The sequence below is a fragment of the Anas acuta genome, chromosome 1 (genome assembly GCF_963932015.1).
Source record: "Anas acuta chromosome 1, bAnaAcu1.1, whole genome shotgun sequence".
NCBI lineage: Eukaryota > Metazoa > Chordata > Aves > Anseriformes > Anatidae > Anas > Anas acuta.
The window spans coordinates 3,518,882-3,537,882 of NC_088979.1; the positions used below are offsets into that span (position 1 = coordinate 3,518,882).

At 44.3% G+C, this 19,001-nt stretch overlaps 1 protein-coding gene across 11 annotated transcripts in view; it reads right to left on the bottom strand.

Moving 5' to 3' along the window:
• Nucleotides 1-19,001, bottom strand: part of PAK1 (p21 (RAC1) activated kinase 1) — a 67,962-nt gene that overhangs the window by 10,679 nt on the left and 38,282 nt on the right. For all 11 annotated transcript variants that reach the window (XM_068696951.1, XM_068697037.1, XM_068697320.1 and 8 more), the window contains 8 exons: nt 14,705-14,805; nt 13,248-13,395; nt 11,321-11,358; nt 9,217-9,333; nt 8,861-9,035; nt 6,582-6,645; nt 5,718-5,766; nt 3,061-3,173 (listed from right to left, as the gene is read on the bottom strand). In XM_068696951.1, coding sequence (XP_068553052.1) covers nt 3,061-3,173; nt 5,718-5,766; nt 6,582-6,645; nt 8,861-9,035; nt 9,217-9,333; nt 11,321-11,358; nt 13,248-13,395; nt 14,705-14,805 — 805 coding nt within the window. The remainder of the gene's footprint in view (nt 1-3,060; nt 3,174-5,717; nt 5,767-6,581; nt 6,646-8,860; nt 9,036-9,216; nt 9,334-11,320; nt 11,359-13,247; nt 13,396-14,704; nt 14,806-19,001) is intronic.

Here is a 19,001-nt window from a genome sequence, read left to right on the forward strand (position 1 = left end):
TAAGCAACTGCCTGCCCTTGCCCAGGCACAGGGATGGTCCTGGCTGGTTGCCCATGTACAACTATTCAGTTCTTGTTCAAGAACACCATTTTTTTTAAGTATCCTGCATTTGAAAAATCTCATTTGTAGGAAGCCTGTAGGAAGATAAATAGGAAAAAGCTGAGATGAGGGTGAGTTTTCACATCCATTTGGGATATTGTTGTCTGCTGGGAGCACGTGTGCTCATGTCTAGGAGCAGAAGACCTGGGATGAAGGCACCAGCATTAACTCATGTAAAAAAAAATATCATCACCAACCACTTCTGCCTTTTTGGTCCCATCTGGAAAAACACCAACACAACCTTTCACGACAGATACATCAGGATGACGCATTCCTGAAGGAAGGAAGCATCAGCTTGAAAGCCACAAACCCCACCTTCGCAGCTTCTCTGCCCAGGTTTTGAAAGGAGCAGACAGATGAGTCGAGAGAGACAGCAGAGAATCGAATTGTAAGCTTCTGCCTGCTGGCACGAGGACTCATCAAGTCATTTGTTTTGCTCAGAAACACTGATCCTGCTGAAAAGTGAACAAGGAATTTGCTACGAGACAAAGGCAAAACGCAGGGTGGGTTCTAGGGGACAAGTAAATACAAAGCAATAGTGAAGGAGAAAGAGGTTTCTGACTTGGCACAGAAAATTGACAGGGATGAGTGCAACATCACAGGAGTGAGCAAGAGGTGTGCCCCTAAAGGAGATGCTGCCAATACCTCAGATGATGAAAAAACTCCCCAAAAATAAAGAACTGTGCTCTAGACTGTACCTGGACAACAGAAATATTAAAAGCTCTGCATAGCTGTAATATTAGAGACAAAGACGTGATCTCAGTTTGGTGATGCTTCACTCAGCACTCAGGAAACAAACAGGCACGTTGGGCCAGGCAGGAGGGATGCAGCTCCCCAGCAGCAAGATCCGGCTCTTCCAAAGCCTCACAATAGGCACAAGAACCCCCAGCGTTCACCCTCCTTGCTGTTCTGTCCGTTTGCTGCACTCGAACAAAAGCTGATCCCTCTGAAAAAGCTTAGTGAGAGAAAGTCGGGGACAAAAGAAGCGGCTCCCGTTGCTGGAAGTTTTAATAAGGCAGCAGGACGTGCAGCTACCCTACAGCTGGGATGTATTGGCTCGACAAGGCATGTGCATGTACACGGGGATGTTCTCTCTGAAGGAAGAACACGCATCTCAAACAGTTTTCCCACAACAAAGCCTCTGATCAGCCAGGAGAAATACACACTTTCAGCCCACGTGCAATACTTAAAAGTTCTTTTCTGCTTTTCTCATTTTCCACAGGTAATTTCTGCTCTTTCCAAGAAGAGGGTGCCTGCCCAGCACCACTTTCTCTGCACAAACACGCCCCTTCCTCAAAATTTCACAAGCACGCTTTATCCTTTCGATAAGGCAGCTCTTTACAACCGTGCTCATAACACAGAACACAGCACCATATAAATTCAGCATCACAATGGATGCTGCAGCATTAAAAGTGTTTTTTTTTTTGGCTAAGACAACCGAGGAAGATGTTAAGGAAACAGTTGATAGGTTTTGATATACATGCAGAGCAAGCGAGTGTCCAAATATTCTCCCTCCAGTTCCCAGAAGAGATTCTGGGTCACATCCCTCCTTTCTGTCTTCAGAAAATGAGCTGCCAAGAGTAAAGCCTGAAGCTCACCCATCTAGACACTGTTTTCCTTACAAAAATCCAAACCTGTAGTTAATCAAGATGAGTTTCTGACAAGTGCAGCAGGCTGGAAACCCTGCTGCAGCTCCACTGGAACTAGCTTTAGCATAAGGTGAATGATTCAGGCTTGACACAACGCATCAGTGTTAAACTGATGCTGAATTCAGTTCACCGTGCAACACTTCTGCCCTGTTATCTTCCAACACATCGCAGATTTCCACGCTGACAGCCTGGGACTGATTCCTGGAAGTCAAACAGGGGAGATGCAAGCATTTCTTCTGCTTTCAAAGGCAGCTCCCTACCCCCACAGAAGCACAGTCACCACTTGTTCCTTCTGAAGCAGATAACCTCCACAGAGCCGACAACAGCAGCACTGCTGCCATCACCCCTATGCAAAGCCTCAATACCCCACAGGGAAGAACTCGCAGTCACATTTGTTTGCAGACTTGCTTTTTACTGCCCTGAGCTATACAGCGAGCACAGCTTTCGTGGCTGCACGCATTTATGTCAGGAACAGCTTATGCAGTGCAGCAGCCACAGCGCTGATTGTTCCTGCTCTGGTCCTGTCCTAATAATCCAAGGGATCCCAGAGCAGGTCCCTGTATGGGTAAGCCATTAGGTGCAGTGCTTGCAGAAAGGAGAAGCAGGGATTCAAAAAGTCATCCCACATGGATGTAACACATATAATGCCAAGCAGGAGTAACACAGCACGTGTCCAAGTCCATAAAACCCAGCTCCAAGCAAGGAATAAGCCTGTTTCCTCTATCTCCCAAAGGGTTATTCCTTTCTGTGACAGCTCTCCTTTTCTCCTTTATACACACCCACAAGAAAGCAGCCTCGCTTAGTTATGTGTCCTATGTCCTTACCACTGCTATGCTACAACACAGAAAACCTCAGTGGACAGCCACAGGGACATGATTACCACCTGAACATTGAATGGTTACTGTGCAAGCAGAACATTAGTATTGCTCAGGGAGGACGAAAGAAGAGGAAGAGGAAAACAACACAGTTCAAGGTACCCCCATTTCTCCTGTAGCATCAGGAAGGAAATGGCTTGTCGAGTCAAATTTGGCAGAGCACCTTGGAAAATGGAGTCCTGACAGCCTGCTGCTAATGCCATTGCTGTCAGCACCTCTAAAGAGAGCCTAAATACTCGGATAATGCCAGTTCAAACACTTGTTTCTCCTAGGATATAGATGGAGACCACTAAGTAACCCACACCCCAACCTTGCCACATCCATTAAGCAATGCAAGATCGTCCTGTATCTGCATTAAGCTGAGATGGATCACTTAAGAAAGTCACAAAGAAGAGTTTTCCAGAGGCCCTTTGTGAACCCTTCAAATCACAACATACCTGTCCAAGTAGTTGACGATGTTGGGGTTTTTGTTTTCCCTCATTACCAGGATTTCATTGATAATCAGTTCTTTTTTGGGCTGCTGCTGCAAATTCATCTGTTTGATTGCAACCTGCCGGGAAGGAAATGAAAGAAGTAGGGCATTATTACATGAGTTCCTTAGAAACCTGCCAGTACCAGTGTCAATCATTTTAATCCCCCATTCAAATAAAGGAGAAAGCCACTTATTCATCATTGGTTACTCAGCAATTTAGCAATTCCTGCAGCCAGTCCATTTCTACTCTGGCTGGATATTTGATGCCAGAAAAGGAAAAGGGGAATTACTGTTTTCATACTTAATCTTTACATCACTGTTGAACAGCCAACTCTACATTTTTTTTGGCAAGAGAGCAGTGATACCTTCATTCCAGTATGGACTGATACATCAAAGACTCCTTATTCCCTAAATGACTCTTATTAATTTTATTTTGAATCAGATGCTTCTTTAGGTTTGGATGCTTTTTTTGTTTGGTTGGTTGATTTTTTTTTTTTTTTACTCTTGTGCTTCTAGAAATCTACAGCAGGGCAGGTGTGCAGGGAGAAGGAGGTAAACAACACAGCCTAAATGAAGTGACAATTCTACTTCTTTCCATCACATCAAGACCTAGGGGGAAAGAAGCACTGATATTTATATAAAAGGATGAAAATACATGAATTGGATCGCAGTCATAGCAAAGAGAAATAGGGGCAGATTTATTAGTCGTGGCCCTGTGGCTTAATAGCTTTCTACCCTCCTCATTATACCTACTCCACGTGTACAAGCACAGAAAGCAGTTGGGTACAACACACTTTTAACTCTTCCATTAAACTTATATTTAACTCTTCCAACTATCCCCGGTATTTTGTGAGAATACCTGGCCTTTAAAGACAAAACTTCAAACCAGTAAGACTGCTCAGCCCAGCAGGATGCAGAAACATTTTGGTAGATGTAACAGCCCAACTGGCCTTAGCACAATATTTGGGCAAAGGGAATGAAGTGCGATTACGTCTTTACAAAACTGCTGCTTGCAGAGAAAGTGGTATAGACACTGGTGGAAAGGAGCCAGGAACTCTAGCCCACAAAAGCCAGGACTGAAAGAAACGAGCCACAGAGTGCCAACAGGGATGGATACAATTAGCATTTTGATAGTATAGCAGGAGAGGCTATAGAGAAAGCCCCACACATGAGAAGGCAAGAACAGACAGACACCATGCTGCTTTTCCACGGTATTCACGAGGCTGCCACACAGTACTTAAATAAGGGAGAAACAAAAACCCCATGCTGCTCTTTGCACAGGATCAGAGAGGAGAATGAAAGGTGAAGAAGAGAGGGAAGGCATTTGCTGCAGATAAAGAAATTCCAGACCAAGGATACCGAGGGAGCCCCTGTACTTCGGCGCTGCTGTTCAAAAGTAGACCCAAGTGCACATTTGCTCCAAGGGGCACTTCCCTTTTTTAATACTGCCATGTGCATTAGAATACAAACTAAACAGCTGTAGTTATACTAAATAGGTATCATCAGTGAAAATCACGAGTATTCTTAATCCCAGGAGCTGCCCAAGGCTCCTGTATGTTGCACAATAAAGAAATTTCCATCTAGTGCTTCTAAAATGTGCCGCCTTTCACTGAGTTCTGGGTTGCTCAGCAGCATTTCCTGGGAAGGAGCAGGTTAAGAGGATGCCAAGGCTACAGCGATCCCAAATGCAATTTTAAAAAATCCAACTAGTATAAAGGGAATCATTTTAAAAGCTGGTTGTACTCCAAGGGTTCCAATATTCACATGGGAGTCTCTGAAGGGGTCCAGAAGGAAAGCAGAAAACCACCGAAGGGATTTCCTCCTCCTATAATATTTCTCCTTGCTTCAAAATAAATGTGATGCCCCTTCCTCAGAGGCTGCAATTAAACTGTCTTATTTCTTCAGGAATTGTGAAGGGGGGTGAGGCAGTTTTCATCCAAGAGTACAGTCACGAAATTTAGTCACGAAATTTACCGGTGGGTAACCCTGATGTTGTACAAATGCAAAGTGGAAACACAGTGCTGCAGACTTCCATAAACATATCTGGAATAATGGACACACACTTCACTCTTTAACAATCCTCCATGTAGCAATAATCGTTTTCACTGAAGCTGCATATCCATCCCTCCTAGTTTATTACCTAGGCATGCAATATGCACAGCACTTTTCAATATTCAGGGGGAAAAACAAAAGAAACACTCCTCATCTCTCAGCTCAAGTGCAAAAGCAGGTGGGCAAAGGAACTATTTCTATGCAAATCAACTCGTGTAAGTGTAGGAAACAAAGGAGTAGAAGACAAAAGAATGTAAATGGGGACAAGAAGAAATATCAGGGATGAAGAGAAAAACTTCTGCTGAGGAGCAATCCAGTCTCAACATTTGCCTCCAGCCTTTGTGGACTCAGGAAGATTCTCTACAAATACGAAATGATTCAGGAATTAAAACCTGGGGAATCATTTTTTCCAGTTTTCTGCTCAGACCACTCGACCATGCCTTATTAGCAAGGAAATAAATGGCTCTTTAAGAACAAACCCCTAAAAGAATGTCTTCATTTTGCAGCATCAAAGCTAACTTTTAGGAGACAATCCAAAATCCACTGAAGTGGTATTCTGGCAGCACTTACCTCCTGTCCTGTAGCTACATCCATTGCTGTGTAAACTGTACCTGAGGCTCTAAACAAAAGGGAGAAAAAAATAATAAAAAAAGCTTATTAGCATCTCATAGCAAGACAGAGCTTAATACACTCCTCTTCCCCCTCGTCTCTGTCAGGTGCTCTCATTCCCGTTCTTGCCATGCAATAATTCCAGTGGTAAATGTAGTCTGAAATATTTCTTAGCCAACTTCACTCTTGGAGCAGAAGCCAGAGAATTTATGGGGAACAAAGCTCCCGGTACAGGACGGTTATGGGCAGCCAAAGCCTTGCTGCAATGTAGCACGGGCTGCAGGACTGGGAGCTGATCCCAGCTAAACGGGCATGACGGCACTGCCCTGGCTTGCAAAGTGCCCAGCGCGATGACAGAGCAGGCAGGATCAGCTGAAATAACCAAATGTGGCATTTGTAGTGCAGGAAACAGGAGTTTGAGCCTCAGCACAAGTGTCTCTCAATGATTTGCCTCCTCCAACTCTTCCTTACCCCCCACCCTGCTGAGAAAACCCCAAACCAGCATCGAGGAGAGTTAACTCCGCAGGCAAATCTGTGATTTGGAGATTGTCTTGCATGCTGAAAATAAGCAGTTCCTTCCCTGCCTGCAGCTATATTTAGCAACCCGATCATCTAACGGCATATTTTCTTATATTAAAGCACAATTGCACAAAATGACCCAGTCGCTCTGACTCAAAACTTTGCTGGGAAGGGGAGAAGAGCTGGGGTGGGGGTGGTGGAACAAAAAAAAGTCCTCATCAGCTTTTCCAGCAAACTAACTTAGCCCAGTTTCAATGGTTCCTTCCATAAGGAAAGGTACGAGACAGAAATGAAGCATATACCAACCCTTGCCCGATCTTCTCAAAGCGTGTGTACTTCTTTTTTGGATCACCCACGCTCACGATACTTCCTACAATGAAAAAGAAAATAAAAAAGATTTTAGAAGTACTTTTTCACGCAACTACACCATGACAATTTCTGGCAGGAAAAAAAAATATTTACTGTTTTTTCACACCAGCACAAATCTTGACATTATTTACCTAATGGCTAGGTTGGCCTGGGCAGTGCTCAGCTCCTCAATTAGGAGCCCCAAAACTAGGGAAGGGGCAGCAGCTTTCAGTTGCCATGGGACTGCAGCCCTGGTTTTAGAGAAAACCCTGAGGCAATCTCAGCTCATTTTCCCCTACAAAGTCTGTTCCTGCATCCCTCTGAGGGCAAAGCACTTCGCTCAGGGCTCTGCGAGGTGGTGAGGGGCTGCTCAGGCTCAGGGTGGGTTTGGTAGCCATGAAGAACGCAACCCAAAGTTTTCTGGATGAGAGCAGGGAGCTCCGCACAGGAAAATCATGAAAAAAAACAGCTGGGTGCAAGTCTGCCCTATAATGGCACCGGGGTGGCTAATAGGATCAGGAGATGCAGAATGTTTGGAAGTTGCTCCAGCAGCCAACACACGGTGCTGCTTTCACCGGGGTCTAGGCCTGAGCCTAAACAGATGCATACTGGCAAGGAAACTGCTCGTGGTCATTTTGCCAAGAAATCCAGTAGCAAGCAGAGTAAGAGCAGGCTATTTTCAGCCCCCGGTGGCCAGCAGCCAAGCCCACAAGGCTTAGGGCAGACAGAGGTAAGAGAGGGGAACATGGTTCGTGTTTGGGGAGGAGGGCGGGGAGAAAAATCCGACTCTGTACACCCCGCTGCACAATTACTGAAGCAATGCTGTCTGCCCTAAGGACAAACATTTCTGGACAAATATTCGTAAACTTTCCCTGGAAGCCTAATGCAGGCTGCAAGGTTCTGAATGCATGAGGTAAATGTTTGCACAAGGCAGTCACAAGAGGCAGCTGTCAGTCGTGCCCCGTTTAATCCTCTCCGTTTGTAAAAGGGGGGAACGTTTCCTACCTCCCAAAAAGCCAGGCGAAGACTCATTAATGCCTGCACTAATGCAGCATTGTTGCCAAAAGGTAGGGATTACAGAAATGAATGTATTTGCATTAAAAATAGTACCTTTTTCCTGCCTCAGACCTTCCTTACCCTACCTGCTCACAAAATGGCTCAAATCCTGGTGGAAAGGTCCTGCTAATTCAGCAAGAGAGGGAAGTTGCTGCTTTGAAACAACGAGTCTTGAAAGTGCAGGTTTTCAGATAGCAAGCATTTTTAATTCACATGCCATCTATTCAATTTAGCATTTTTTTCATAGAAATGAGGCACCCATGTGCCATTTTATTAAGTTGTACCCTCAGAATTCCCCTTGACCCAGGTATTTGTCTTTGCTTCATAAAATAATGACATTTAGGAGGGAAACTCTCACCAGAGGAGAGTAATCTGACCTTAGGGGTGCAATCACAATTTACATAAACTGATGAGCACGACGTATATTTAATTAACACGGGATTAACAGATCAAAGAATGAGAAGTGCTCTGCTCTAACAAAAGCTGGCCCATGCTGAGGAGAGCAATCAATTGCACAGAAGAACTTGTTCAGCTGTCAAATATTGCCACAGCATATCCCAATAATGCCAGGCAGTTGAGGAACACTTTAAATAAAATCCATGAACTGAAGGTCAGGACTGTTAAAGAAACTAGGACACAACAGACAAGGTAAGCCTTGAATTTTTCTCAGAAACACACACTAATTTGAGTTATTTACTAGGTATCCACACAATGTCAGGGCCCTTAAAAATAACCAAGTCATTTAACGTCACGATATCATGGAAAATGAACTTGGGGTTGCATTAATTTTCTCTCCATCTTGTAGCCATGGTAAGAAGCTCTGCTCATCACCTTAGGTCTAACATTTCAATAAAATCATCCACGCTCCAGGGCTATGGAATATCAAGAGGTGGAACAGTCTCAGACTTCATGGTTAAGGAGATGTTACATATTCAGGGCTCGTTTTAGAGTCTGAGGATCTGTAACTCCCAGGGTACTTCAGCTGACAGCAGAGGTGCTCAGCTTACATTTATTCTCCCCCCTCCATACATCTGCCCCCAATTTTGGGGCACAGTCACAGGGCAAAGTCTTCAGTAAGGGATCTCAAAGTAGCAGCGTTAAAACATCTCAACTTATTAAAGTTTTAAGATATCACTACAGCAAGACCTTGGATTTCAGGAAAAAAAAATAAAAGGACATACTTAATTTTTCCAGAATCTCTTCATCTGACATTTTTGGCTTTTTCTTCTGCTTCTCTGTGTTCCTGACCAGCAAGTCAGGTGCCGTTGTGTTGTTTTCCGAGGGAGAAGGAATAGGAGAAGTGGCCACATCTCTGGTAGGAGGAGGAAGAGGGTCTATCACAGAGCGGGTGTATATCTAATTTTGTAGAATAAAAACATTCATATTAATATAAAGCAGATGACGACTTAAAAATACTTCTATTCATCCTTTTTTTTTCCCTGTTAGTGATGTATTCCTACACCTACAGTGCTAACAGATAACTCCAAGACCTGACCGTGACTGCAGCAGGGGTGCTGAAGGAGATATTACTACTCACAGATTTTGTGTGTTCAGGTCGTGGAGCTATCACAGGGGGTGGAGCTGAATCATCTTCATCATCTTCGTCTTCAGACACCGAGGGCACTGCAGGGGTCTCAGACACGGCTTTCACATTCTGCATGTGGTTACACAAAGAGCAAAAATAAAAACCCAAATTCTTGGGACGAACAAGTCACAAACTTTGGATTAAGCTCCTAACAGAGAGTGCCTTGAAGCAAGCCCAGAAAAATAATAATCAGAACAGGTTAGAAAGTTACAGTATCTTAAAAATCCAAGCCCCAAAGGTCCTGAGCCTATGCGGGAAATATTTAGATGTCCAGTTCAGCTGTCATCTGCTTGTCTGATCCCCATCCTCTTCCCTGGGATTTACGACTCCCCTGGGCTCTCACATTGCCTTCCTGACACCCACACGACAGACCCAGCAACTCTGGGCTGCTGTGAGGATAACATCTGAGTTTGGATGTAGCTGTCTCTATTTATATTGCCTCTATTTCTTCCCTCGCTGCTTGCTCCAAACCCTTATCATGCAGATCAGAGATTTCAGTCTTCGAGTGATTTAATTCACATCAGAATTTAAATGTTTTCACTGAAAGTTGGGAGGTCAAGTTGACATCAGCTTTGGTATTACGACTCAAAACTAAGTAATGAGGTATTCTGGAAGCAGAATCTGGTAAAACCTTTCAAAATGCCTTTGAAAACGACACCCTAAAGGAAAATATTACATAAGGTAGGAATGATGAATTTTTATAAAAAGTTTTATAAGTGATTAAGAAAGAATTATCTGGATTTTATTTTTTGCAACACTGTGATTGGAACTCAAAGCTACTCATAACCTTTAAAATTTGACTCTGGATTCGAAGTTCATGGCATCCTTTACACTATAAACATTTCAAAATAAACTTGGCAAGCCCCTCGACCCACTAGACCAGTTCTGCTTGTACTCCTGCTTCCAGTTTGTTTACCAGCAGCTCCCTGAGAGTGGCAGCAGAAAAAGACTTCTTAAAGTACTGCAATAAAGTTCTCTCTGAAATAAGGGGGGGAAGAGGTAAAGTTTCAGTGAACCTAAGATTTTTGAAGTCATCAGCATCCTAACGTTAAATTGTTAAAGCTTTATCTATTAAAAACAACTACAAAGTAAAGTCTACGTACAGGTAATTTCCCAAATCTCCCTAAAATTAAAGATTTCCCACCCAGCATCTTCCAAAAAACACCAGTCTACTGATGCAGCTTGATGACTACTTTTTCCAGGATTTATTTTAATATCCGACTGCCTCAGATATTCCAAGCTCCTGAAGACTGATGCACAATGAAATGTGATAATAAATGACAAAACTATTTTCATTTCCTTTTAGCAGGTTCCCAAATGGTCACAGGAATACGCTGCCTCCAGAAGCGAGCAATACGTGCCAGCTCCCGATAGCATCACAGCAGTAAGAAAGTAAGAGATGAGGGAATTGGGAGGGGTTTATGAATCCCCTAAAATAGAAAGTTTTGTTTATTCTCTCTCTCTCGCAGACATACACAAACATTACAGAGCTTTTCAGCCCTGTCTCCTAGCAAAGTCAACAGGAGCGGTGCCTGTCCTGGTGAGGACAGAGTAAAGGTCAAGCAGAGAGGAGAACATTTTATTTCCCTTTCTGCTGAGATTAGGTTGGTTAATCAACAGTGCTTCAATCAAACCTCGCAGGTTAGTAATTAAACTGTGCTAGATCACAGATGTTTATAGAGCCATACGAAACCCGAAAGCAAAGTGGTTATGATTTTCTAGATTACCACACCCCAAAGAAACAGATCAAGAAACAGATCAATTTCTATAAAAAAACAGAATTATTTCCAGTCATTAATTCACTAATTTCTGACTATTTCACTAATAAAGCCTCTTATTTCTACTTGACTCTCCCACTGTTAATGAAAAAATGTGCAAGCAGCATGCCCTTTGAGGATAATTTCCCTGGTTTTAGAAATGTACTCTCCATATAGATATGTATAGTTCAGATTTTAAGATGAATTTAAAATACTAAGCAAAATAAAAGTTTACGTGTAGCTAAGAATATTCTATGCAAGTTTTAAAATCTCATGCAAGAGATGATACGAAGGCTTACCAGCGTATTTGATGAATTGTAATCCTCCGCCAATTTATCTGAAAGAGAGACATATTAATGCAGTTATAAATGAACTGTAAACGCAGTAGCACTGGGAAGAGGAAAAAGGGACAAGCTCCTTTTGGAAGGGGCAGGAAAAACGGCTCCTCCCAAGTCCAGGCATCATCTTGCATAACTTGAGGCACTTTGGAAAGGGCAACTGGCATAGAATTTTATTTTTTTTTATTTTTTTTACAGAGAACAGAAAAAGAAGTAGTGAACACATACACATTCCTCTTGGGGAATATCTTTCTCCATGATCTACACAGGCACTAGACGCAACTAGACTCCTAACCCCAGGTGAAAACGAAAAAAAGAAAAAAAAAAAACACAACCAAGTTTGACAGAACAAACTTAACAAGCAAGTCTGACACTCAAGTAAGACACAGACACCAGACAAGGAAATTTTTCATTTGGGCAGAAATCTGATCTTCTCCTTTCCATGGCCAGTAGTTTTTATTAGTTTTTATATGTTTTTAAACCTAAAATTCCGCAAGCATCTGTTGTGCCTCTGCCCAGTGTTAAGAAGATGCCGGGACCCTGAGAAAAATAATCAGGCCCAAAACCAGGCACCATTTTCTATCAAAAGAAGAGGGCATAAGGCGTGGTGACCCTTTGGGACTGAAGGATCGGTGCTGCTTCCCAAGCAGACACAAGGTTCTGCAAGGTTACAACAGGAGTGGAGGAAAGTTTGTGTCCAAGCTGACAAGAAACAAGGGCCTGTTAGGAAGCTCCTTCTGTTAGGACTTGTTATTAAATGCCTTCAGGTTCCTCCTGCACTCACAGCATGTTTGAAAAAGGCTGTCTCAAGTCTCTCATGACCACCCTATCCCTCATTCCTTATCTTGGGATATAGCAATGAGAATCTTGGCTTGTAGCATCTCTCAGGAAGACTAGCCCAAAAACAAGATTAACGTTTCATATCTAATTAAGCTTAAGAGACCAGGCAGCTATTTTCCAAGTTTTCCACCATTTTGGGGTTGTTCTCCTAGAGAGATCTTTAAGCTGGTTCTCATTCAGGGTCCCTGCACCCACAGGCACTTTTGTGGATAAAGTGCAAAAATCTGCTGTGCTAAATCACCAGCTGAGGCACTAGCCCAAGACCTGCACGATGTTCAGACCCAGCCACCAAAACGTCCTGTGACAGCAAGCAAGGACCCCACGAATCCACTGGTGGGCTTCTTGTTTGGCTATCCCCGCACATATGTGAAAGAATTGTGCTTTTATCCCTGCCTGGAGTCTTCCTAAGTACTACCTGTTCTGGTGACATGGCACTATCCCCTTTAAGGAACCAAAGCGGGGCTTAAAGTTTAGAAAGGGAAGGAGTTAGAATTAATTGAAATGGAAAAGAGTGATGGCTGCAGGAATTCTCCAGTAGGCAGGTAATCCATAGAAAGGAGGCGCAAAACCTTGGCAGCTGTGATTTGTAGAGGAATCCAGCCAGCAGTTATCAAGCACCTAGCAGCTGAGCAGTATTCCTCAATCACAGCACACAGGAGAGGAGGAACTCGCACCCCAAGCACCCGTGAAGCAACATCCCAGCCAAAAGCTGGAGTTCCTACAGGGCTTAGCTGCCTGTTTTCTCCAGGGATTTTCATACAGGGAATCCAACGTCAACAATCCAGGTTCTGCCTTCCAGATGCAGGCTGTAAACTTTAGAAAATCTGTGTTTTGGGATTCATCCTGTTCACCCGCTTTTACAGCTATGCTGGGCATCAGGATTAACAGAACAGCATTTCAAAGGGAGAGTTCTTGAGCAGCCAGAGAATCTCATTCACATTTTCCATGAAAAGACAGATCTATTTGCTGATTAAAGAAAACAAATCCCTGCATACATTGACTAACAGAAAGCTGGACAAAGCAGCCGTATCAGATGATCGCCACGTACCTGTGAAACTCATGTACTTCTGGCTGCTAGAGGTCTTCTTGGAGTTGTAAAACTCCAGCACGTCCAGCACTGCCTGGGGGTTCTTCTTCTGCTCCAGCTTGGTGATGTTGGAAGTTTGCAGTAAGCGGGCCCATTGCTCTGGCATTCCCTGTGGGGACAGGCACCTCGTTAGCCCATGGCCAGCCTAAAATGCTTCACAGCACACGTACCTGCTGCAGCACCCCTGTCACACTCTTCCTGGGGTTACTCAATACTAAAAAGGAAATAGGGAAAAAAGAAGAGAGAAGAGGTAGAGAAATAGCAGGTTTCAAAAAGACAGAAAGGAGCAGACCCAATGGTGCAGCTCAGGTGGAGTAAGAGAAAAAATTTCTCAAGCAAGACAATCTTTATGTGCAAACATATACATATTTACACATAGCCAAGAAAGACTACAGAAGCAACGTGTGGTGTAGAGCATCTGACACAATGGACAAGCAACATTCATTTGGGTTTTCATGTAGGGCTAGTATTCTTTGGTAATAGAGGTTTGGTGTTTATAGTAACCGAACTGGGACAGCAGAGATGTTAACCTGGCATACAGAGCTCATACTTTCATTAGAGACACATCATTTCAACCAGAAAATAAATACATTTGGAGTACGACCTGGCTTGGGACTCTCAGCAGCAGGAAGAACAAGTGTTTGTGTCGATGCAGTGGTAAACGACGGGGTCCTCTACCAAAAAAGTTACCCTATCTGTTCTAAAGGGTTGCTGGATACACCACCCCGAGGTGCTGCCTCACTGGCACATCCAGGTTAACTTGGGCAAGTCTAGAAGCTGACGTGCAAAACACAACTGGATACACAGTTCAGCCTAGGAAAGCAAAATGCCTTAAAATTATACATATATTACACACAGCCAAAACCAGCTCGCCTGTGAACAACTGCTTCTGCTATACAATCCTATCTTGCAATCAAATTAAGAGGAGTGTGATGAAATACAGCTCTGTCTTCCTCCTATTTTGCATGACAATAAAAAAAAAAGCATAAAAGTTTCTGGCATTTAGCCTTAGGACAACACATGCACGTCTGGCACAAACAGGTATGCACGGCTGTGTGCGTCCTAAAGGGGAGACCTCTGAGCTCCGTTTGGAGGACACAGGCTATGCTGTAGACCTAATCCAGCTCCAGAAGAGGAAGGGAGGGGAAGGGAGGAGAGAGATACCACATTTTGCTGTCCACATCAGCCAAAAAAACAGGAAAGGCAAAGTCTGCTGGCAAGCTGGGCTCCTGGGATGTGCCACGCTTGACAAGCAGTCAGTCTCTCAGCAGGAATTAGTGGGCTGCCTCTACAGATGTAGATCAACCTAGATGATGGTAATAGCCTTTCCAGCATTACCGTATAAAAGATTAATAGGTCCTGGCTCCTCCCAGCAATAAGCCAAACCGCACGGCTCTCTTTTCCTCCAAATCACTTACTGTGAATTCCCCCGTGACTGCATCAAACCCCACGTGGATTGTGTGTTCAAAGTCGGAAGGGAGGGAGATCTCTGGCCGTTCTTTCTCTTTCTTTTTATTGGCTGGAAGAGACAACAACAAAAACAATCCATCAATCCATCAAGAATTATGATCTCCCCGACAGCTTCTCGTTTACCTACACAACCACCCCCTGCTTTTGCTAGTCAGAGGATTTCGATCTGAGGCAGAACAGCAAGTTACAGGACTTTGTTAACTCAATACAGAGCAGATACATTCAGGGACAATAACAATCAGAGTCCTACAACACAGGACAAGCGTATAATGTATCCAAAATATCAGTTTTTGTTGAGTATCAGCCAGCAGTGCTAGACTCAATAGCACAAGAGCTATTTACCTAAAATATCCAGGCAAACTTGGGTATGTCAGAGTCAAAAGCACAAAGGTAGTAACTGGAAGCCACGCAGTTCTAGACTTTTTTAATTATTATTCTTTGTTTTTAAGCAAAATATGAAAAGATTATTAATAAAAAGCGCTGGCTAAACTTACTCACCTTTAATATTAGGGACAAAATATTGCTTCTCTCTTCCTACAGCCTCAAAACAAGACTCCACGAAGAAAACCAAATATAACATGTGCTTCTACTACACAACCTCATACAAGAATAAACCATTTCTACTTTCCTGCTCACAAACCGAACTAAATATGGTTTCAATAACGGGGTTTGAACACACAGCAGGAAGAGGGCAGAATCTGGCAGGTGAGGAGCAGAGCTCATAAAGAGGCAGGAAAGGAAATCAAGCAGATGCACCCCACGAATATTAAAGTCAGATCTTCAAACTAGATTATTATGTCTCGAATTAAGTTTATCCATATTCATGACATACTAAAGACGCCACCTTCCTTTTAATATTTACTGTACTCGAGAAATGGAGACCAGTTTAAGGAAGAACCCCAGATTTGCCGCTGTTTGCAGTATAAAATAAGTAGAGCCAGGAGGAGGTGACTGAAGCACTTGTGTTTCCCAGCTGTTATCTGTTGGATCTGAAGCCAGACTGAATTTGTTTTGTGGCTGACGTTCCCCAATGCGCTTTTGGCAGTCTGAATACCAAACCTCAGGCATTTCAGGAGCCTGGGAGGCTGATGCTCAATACTGCAGTTATTTAAGACGCTGCTGGAGATGGTCAGCACTTCCCTCAAAGGACCAAATCCTATTTTCCCCAGTGCTCTGGCACCATTACAGAGCATCGTTAAAGAGTTAGTACTGCGCAGTGCAATTCTGGAGAAAGAAAAGGATCAAATGCTCAGCTGGGGATACGCAGAAGGAACAGATTGTTTTCGATCCCCCTTTCGAACAAAGGGAATAGGGGAAGATGAATCACAAAAGAGCAACAGACTTGCCAAGGGGAAGGAGGAGAGCAAGCTGAATTGCTGGAGGAGCCATCAGAGATGGGAGCCAGGAGCCAGAAGCAGCTTCTGGCTAGCAGATGGCACGTACCTGCAGCACCGAGGCCTGCCAAGGAAGGACCGAGCAGCTGCATCCAGCAGGTATATGGAAAACGCTGCATGCGAGAGGAAAAGGGATGCAGAGAGAACCAGCAGAAGCAACATATTGCATCATCCTCTCTACAGGATCAGCCCCTTGCTCCAAGCCAAAGGGCAAGGTGTCAGCTCCAGCCCAGAAGGATTAAACTCAGGTTAAGGGGAATAGGGCAGTTGTATGAGCACCACGCTGCCCGGGACAACTGCCACGTCTCCCCATAGACTGGAGCATAATCCCTTGAAAAATATAAAATAGCTAAAGGGCATGACTTGCTATCCAGAAGTCAACACCTTTAGTGTCTTGATTTCTACATTTGGACCTCCTGAGCACCCCAATGTACCTCCAAATCCCAACGAAACCCATTCAGCCAGCAAACTGAGATGAGTGCCAACCCCAAACTTACTCAGAACAGGAGACTACAGCCCAAACCCTTGCTAAAATCACCTTGCCTCAGCTATAACATTTATATAACAGCTGTAACAGTGGGTGAAACCATAATTCCTCTGTGTACTTTTTGGGATATGCCTGGGTGCCACAGTCAAGGTTTTACAGTGCCCAGACTGAACTAGAGCATCATGTGAACGTGAACTCGTGTGAATCCCCCAGGATTCCCAGGAGACAATAAACTTCAGAAGCTTTTGATCCCAAATCTAACAGATCTAGAAGCCTAAATGTATTCAGACACTAACAATATAATTGCTTTTTGGAGCAGATATTCATGCCATGGAGGCATGAGCTAAAAAGAACTACAGAGACGGGCACTCCCCATCTTGCTAAACGCTTAATCCCCTCGACAGTGATTATATTATCCCTGCAGTGAGTCAAAAAGCCCTGAAGATTCTTAACTGAAGTAAAATAAAGGAGAACTTGTATCTGCTTAAGGCCTACCTACCACCGAGTGCTTTATCCCCCGCCACATCTTACCACCTTCTCAGTCCAAACCTCAAACATCTGATGCTGTTACAAGAGCCGCCAGTAGCGTTTCATCACGATGCTCTGGCAACTTGAGCTGCACCCAGAAAGCACGAAAGGCCAGAGCGAAGCCAGATAGCCCATCCTGGAGCATGCAGAGATGAGGAAGATATTCTTCAGCGGTGGGGAAGCTCTCCCCTGTCTGAGAGGCAGGATACCACACATCCGCGGCAGCCTAATCACCACAGAAGGGGCTCCCAGGCGCTGCACCGCGTTGCCTCGTGGCTAACATCCTGCCTCTGCGTGAATCAGCAGCTGAGCTCAGCAAACCTCAGAGGAACAGCGTGTGCCACATGCGAGCCAAAGCCCAGTTTCTCCCCCCAAGTAGGTCACGGATGAGTCCCGAACCCAAGAAGGCTCGCGGGCTCACAGCTCCTGCTGAAAGCAAGAAATCACGGGAGCTCTGCATCCAGATGGAGAGGACCCCCTGATGTTACAGCCAACTTGCTTTTTGCATACCAGATTTGGGAGGTTAGGCTGGGACAGAGGAAATCAGAACTAGAAACAGCACCCTACCTTCTGCAGGCTGAACATGATGCTTCAAAGCAGCCTAGCAAGGTGACATAACTCAAGAGAAGTTCATGAGGGCCAGCATTGAAGCCCCATGGGTGCTTTACACCACAGCCTCAGGTGTAGTGCGATGTAAAAGATGCTTTCCAAACCTCCTCCAGTTACAGCTGCCCTTCTTCACTCAGCAACCTGTAGCAGATGCCCTCAAGATGTCTCCCCTCGTTGGCATCCCCTTTGATCCAGGCCCACAAGCTCTCACTGGGTCTGTCTGCTCCACTCCACACATTTGAGCTGTGCCTTTGCGTAAAGTACAATCCCTTCCCAACCTTCCCTGCCCACAAAATATCACAGTTTAAAGCCCCCTGCATGAGCCTGCTGGCAGAGATGTTCTTGCCTTGCTTTGCCAGGTTGGTGCCATCTCTCCCCAGCCACTGAAGAGGGTCCTGCAGGCACAGACACCAAAGCCCTGCTGGCAGCACCACTTCAACGCTGTCGAGGTCCTACACAGGGCTAAAAACTCTGAGGGGGGGTTCTTTGCAACCCCACCAGAGGTCATGAAACCCCTAAAATTACAGTAGTCTGACTAGGAACTAACTCTCCTTTTGGTCCAGCCAAGCCAACAAAGAGCACTTGATTCAGACACAAGGCCAAAGGCAGTGTCTGAACACCTGGGAATTTGACTAGCAGTTAAGCAGCAGGAGGCCTTGGGAATTTACTTGTCGTCATGAGATTAGAAAAACATTCCGGAGATGAAAAGCAACCAATCCAAAGTGAAGGCGATGATGTTAAGGTTAGTTTTTGCTCGACGGGAATTAGAGGACAGAAGCAGCCACTCCAGTCTGGGCAGGTGTATTGCAACAGAAGGCTCTGCTGGGCTTGGCTGAACAAAAACCTCTCGTGTCTCGAAGCATCTGCCACATTGGCCAATCTTCAGTACAAACAAATACACTGATATTAAGCTTAAATCTTAATATCAGTGTCTGTTGCTTTACCTGAGCTGTTCACTTTTGCAGATCTCCTTTAAAATCCAGCTCAAACTAGCATTTCATGCAGTGTTTCTTTTATTCTTGCACGTTTCAATCTATTTCTTTGCTTTCTGCAACTGTCCAGCCTAGAAGTATTTTTTTAGAACACTCTTTTAAGTAAGCCAACACAAAAATGCTGCAGCTCTTTAGGATTACTACACATAATGGTGAGTTCTGATACCCTGCAAACTTTTAATATTGAATTCATGGGCTGCAGAATCTAAAAATCCATGTCTGCAAAACAATCCAA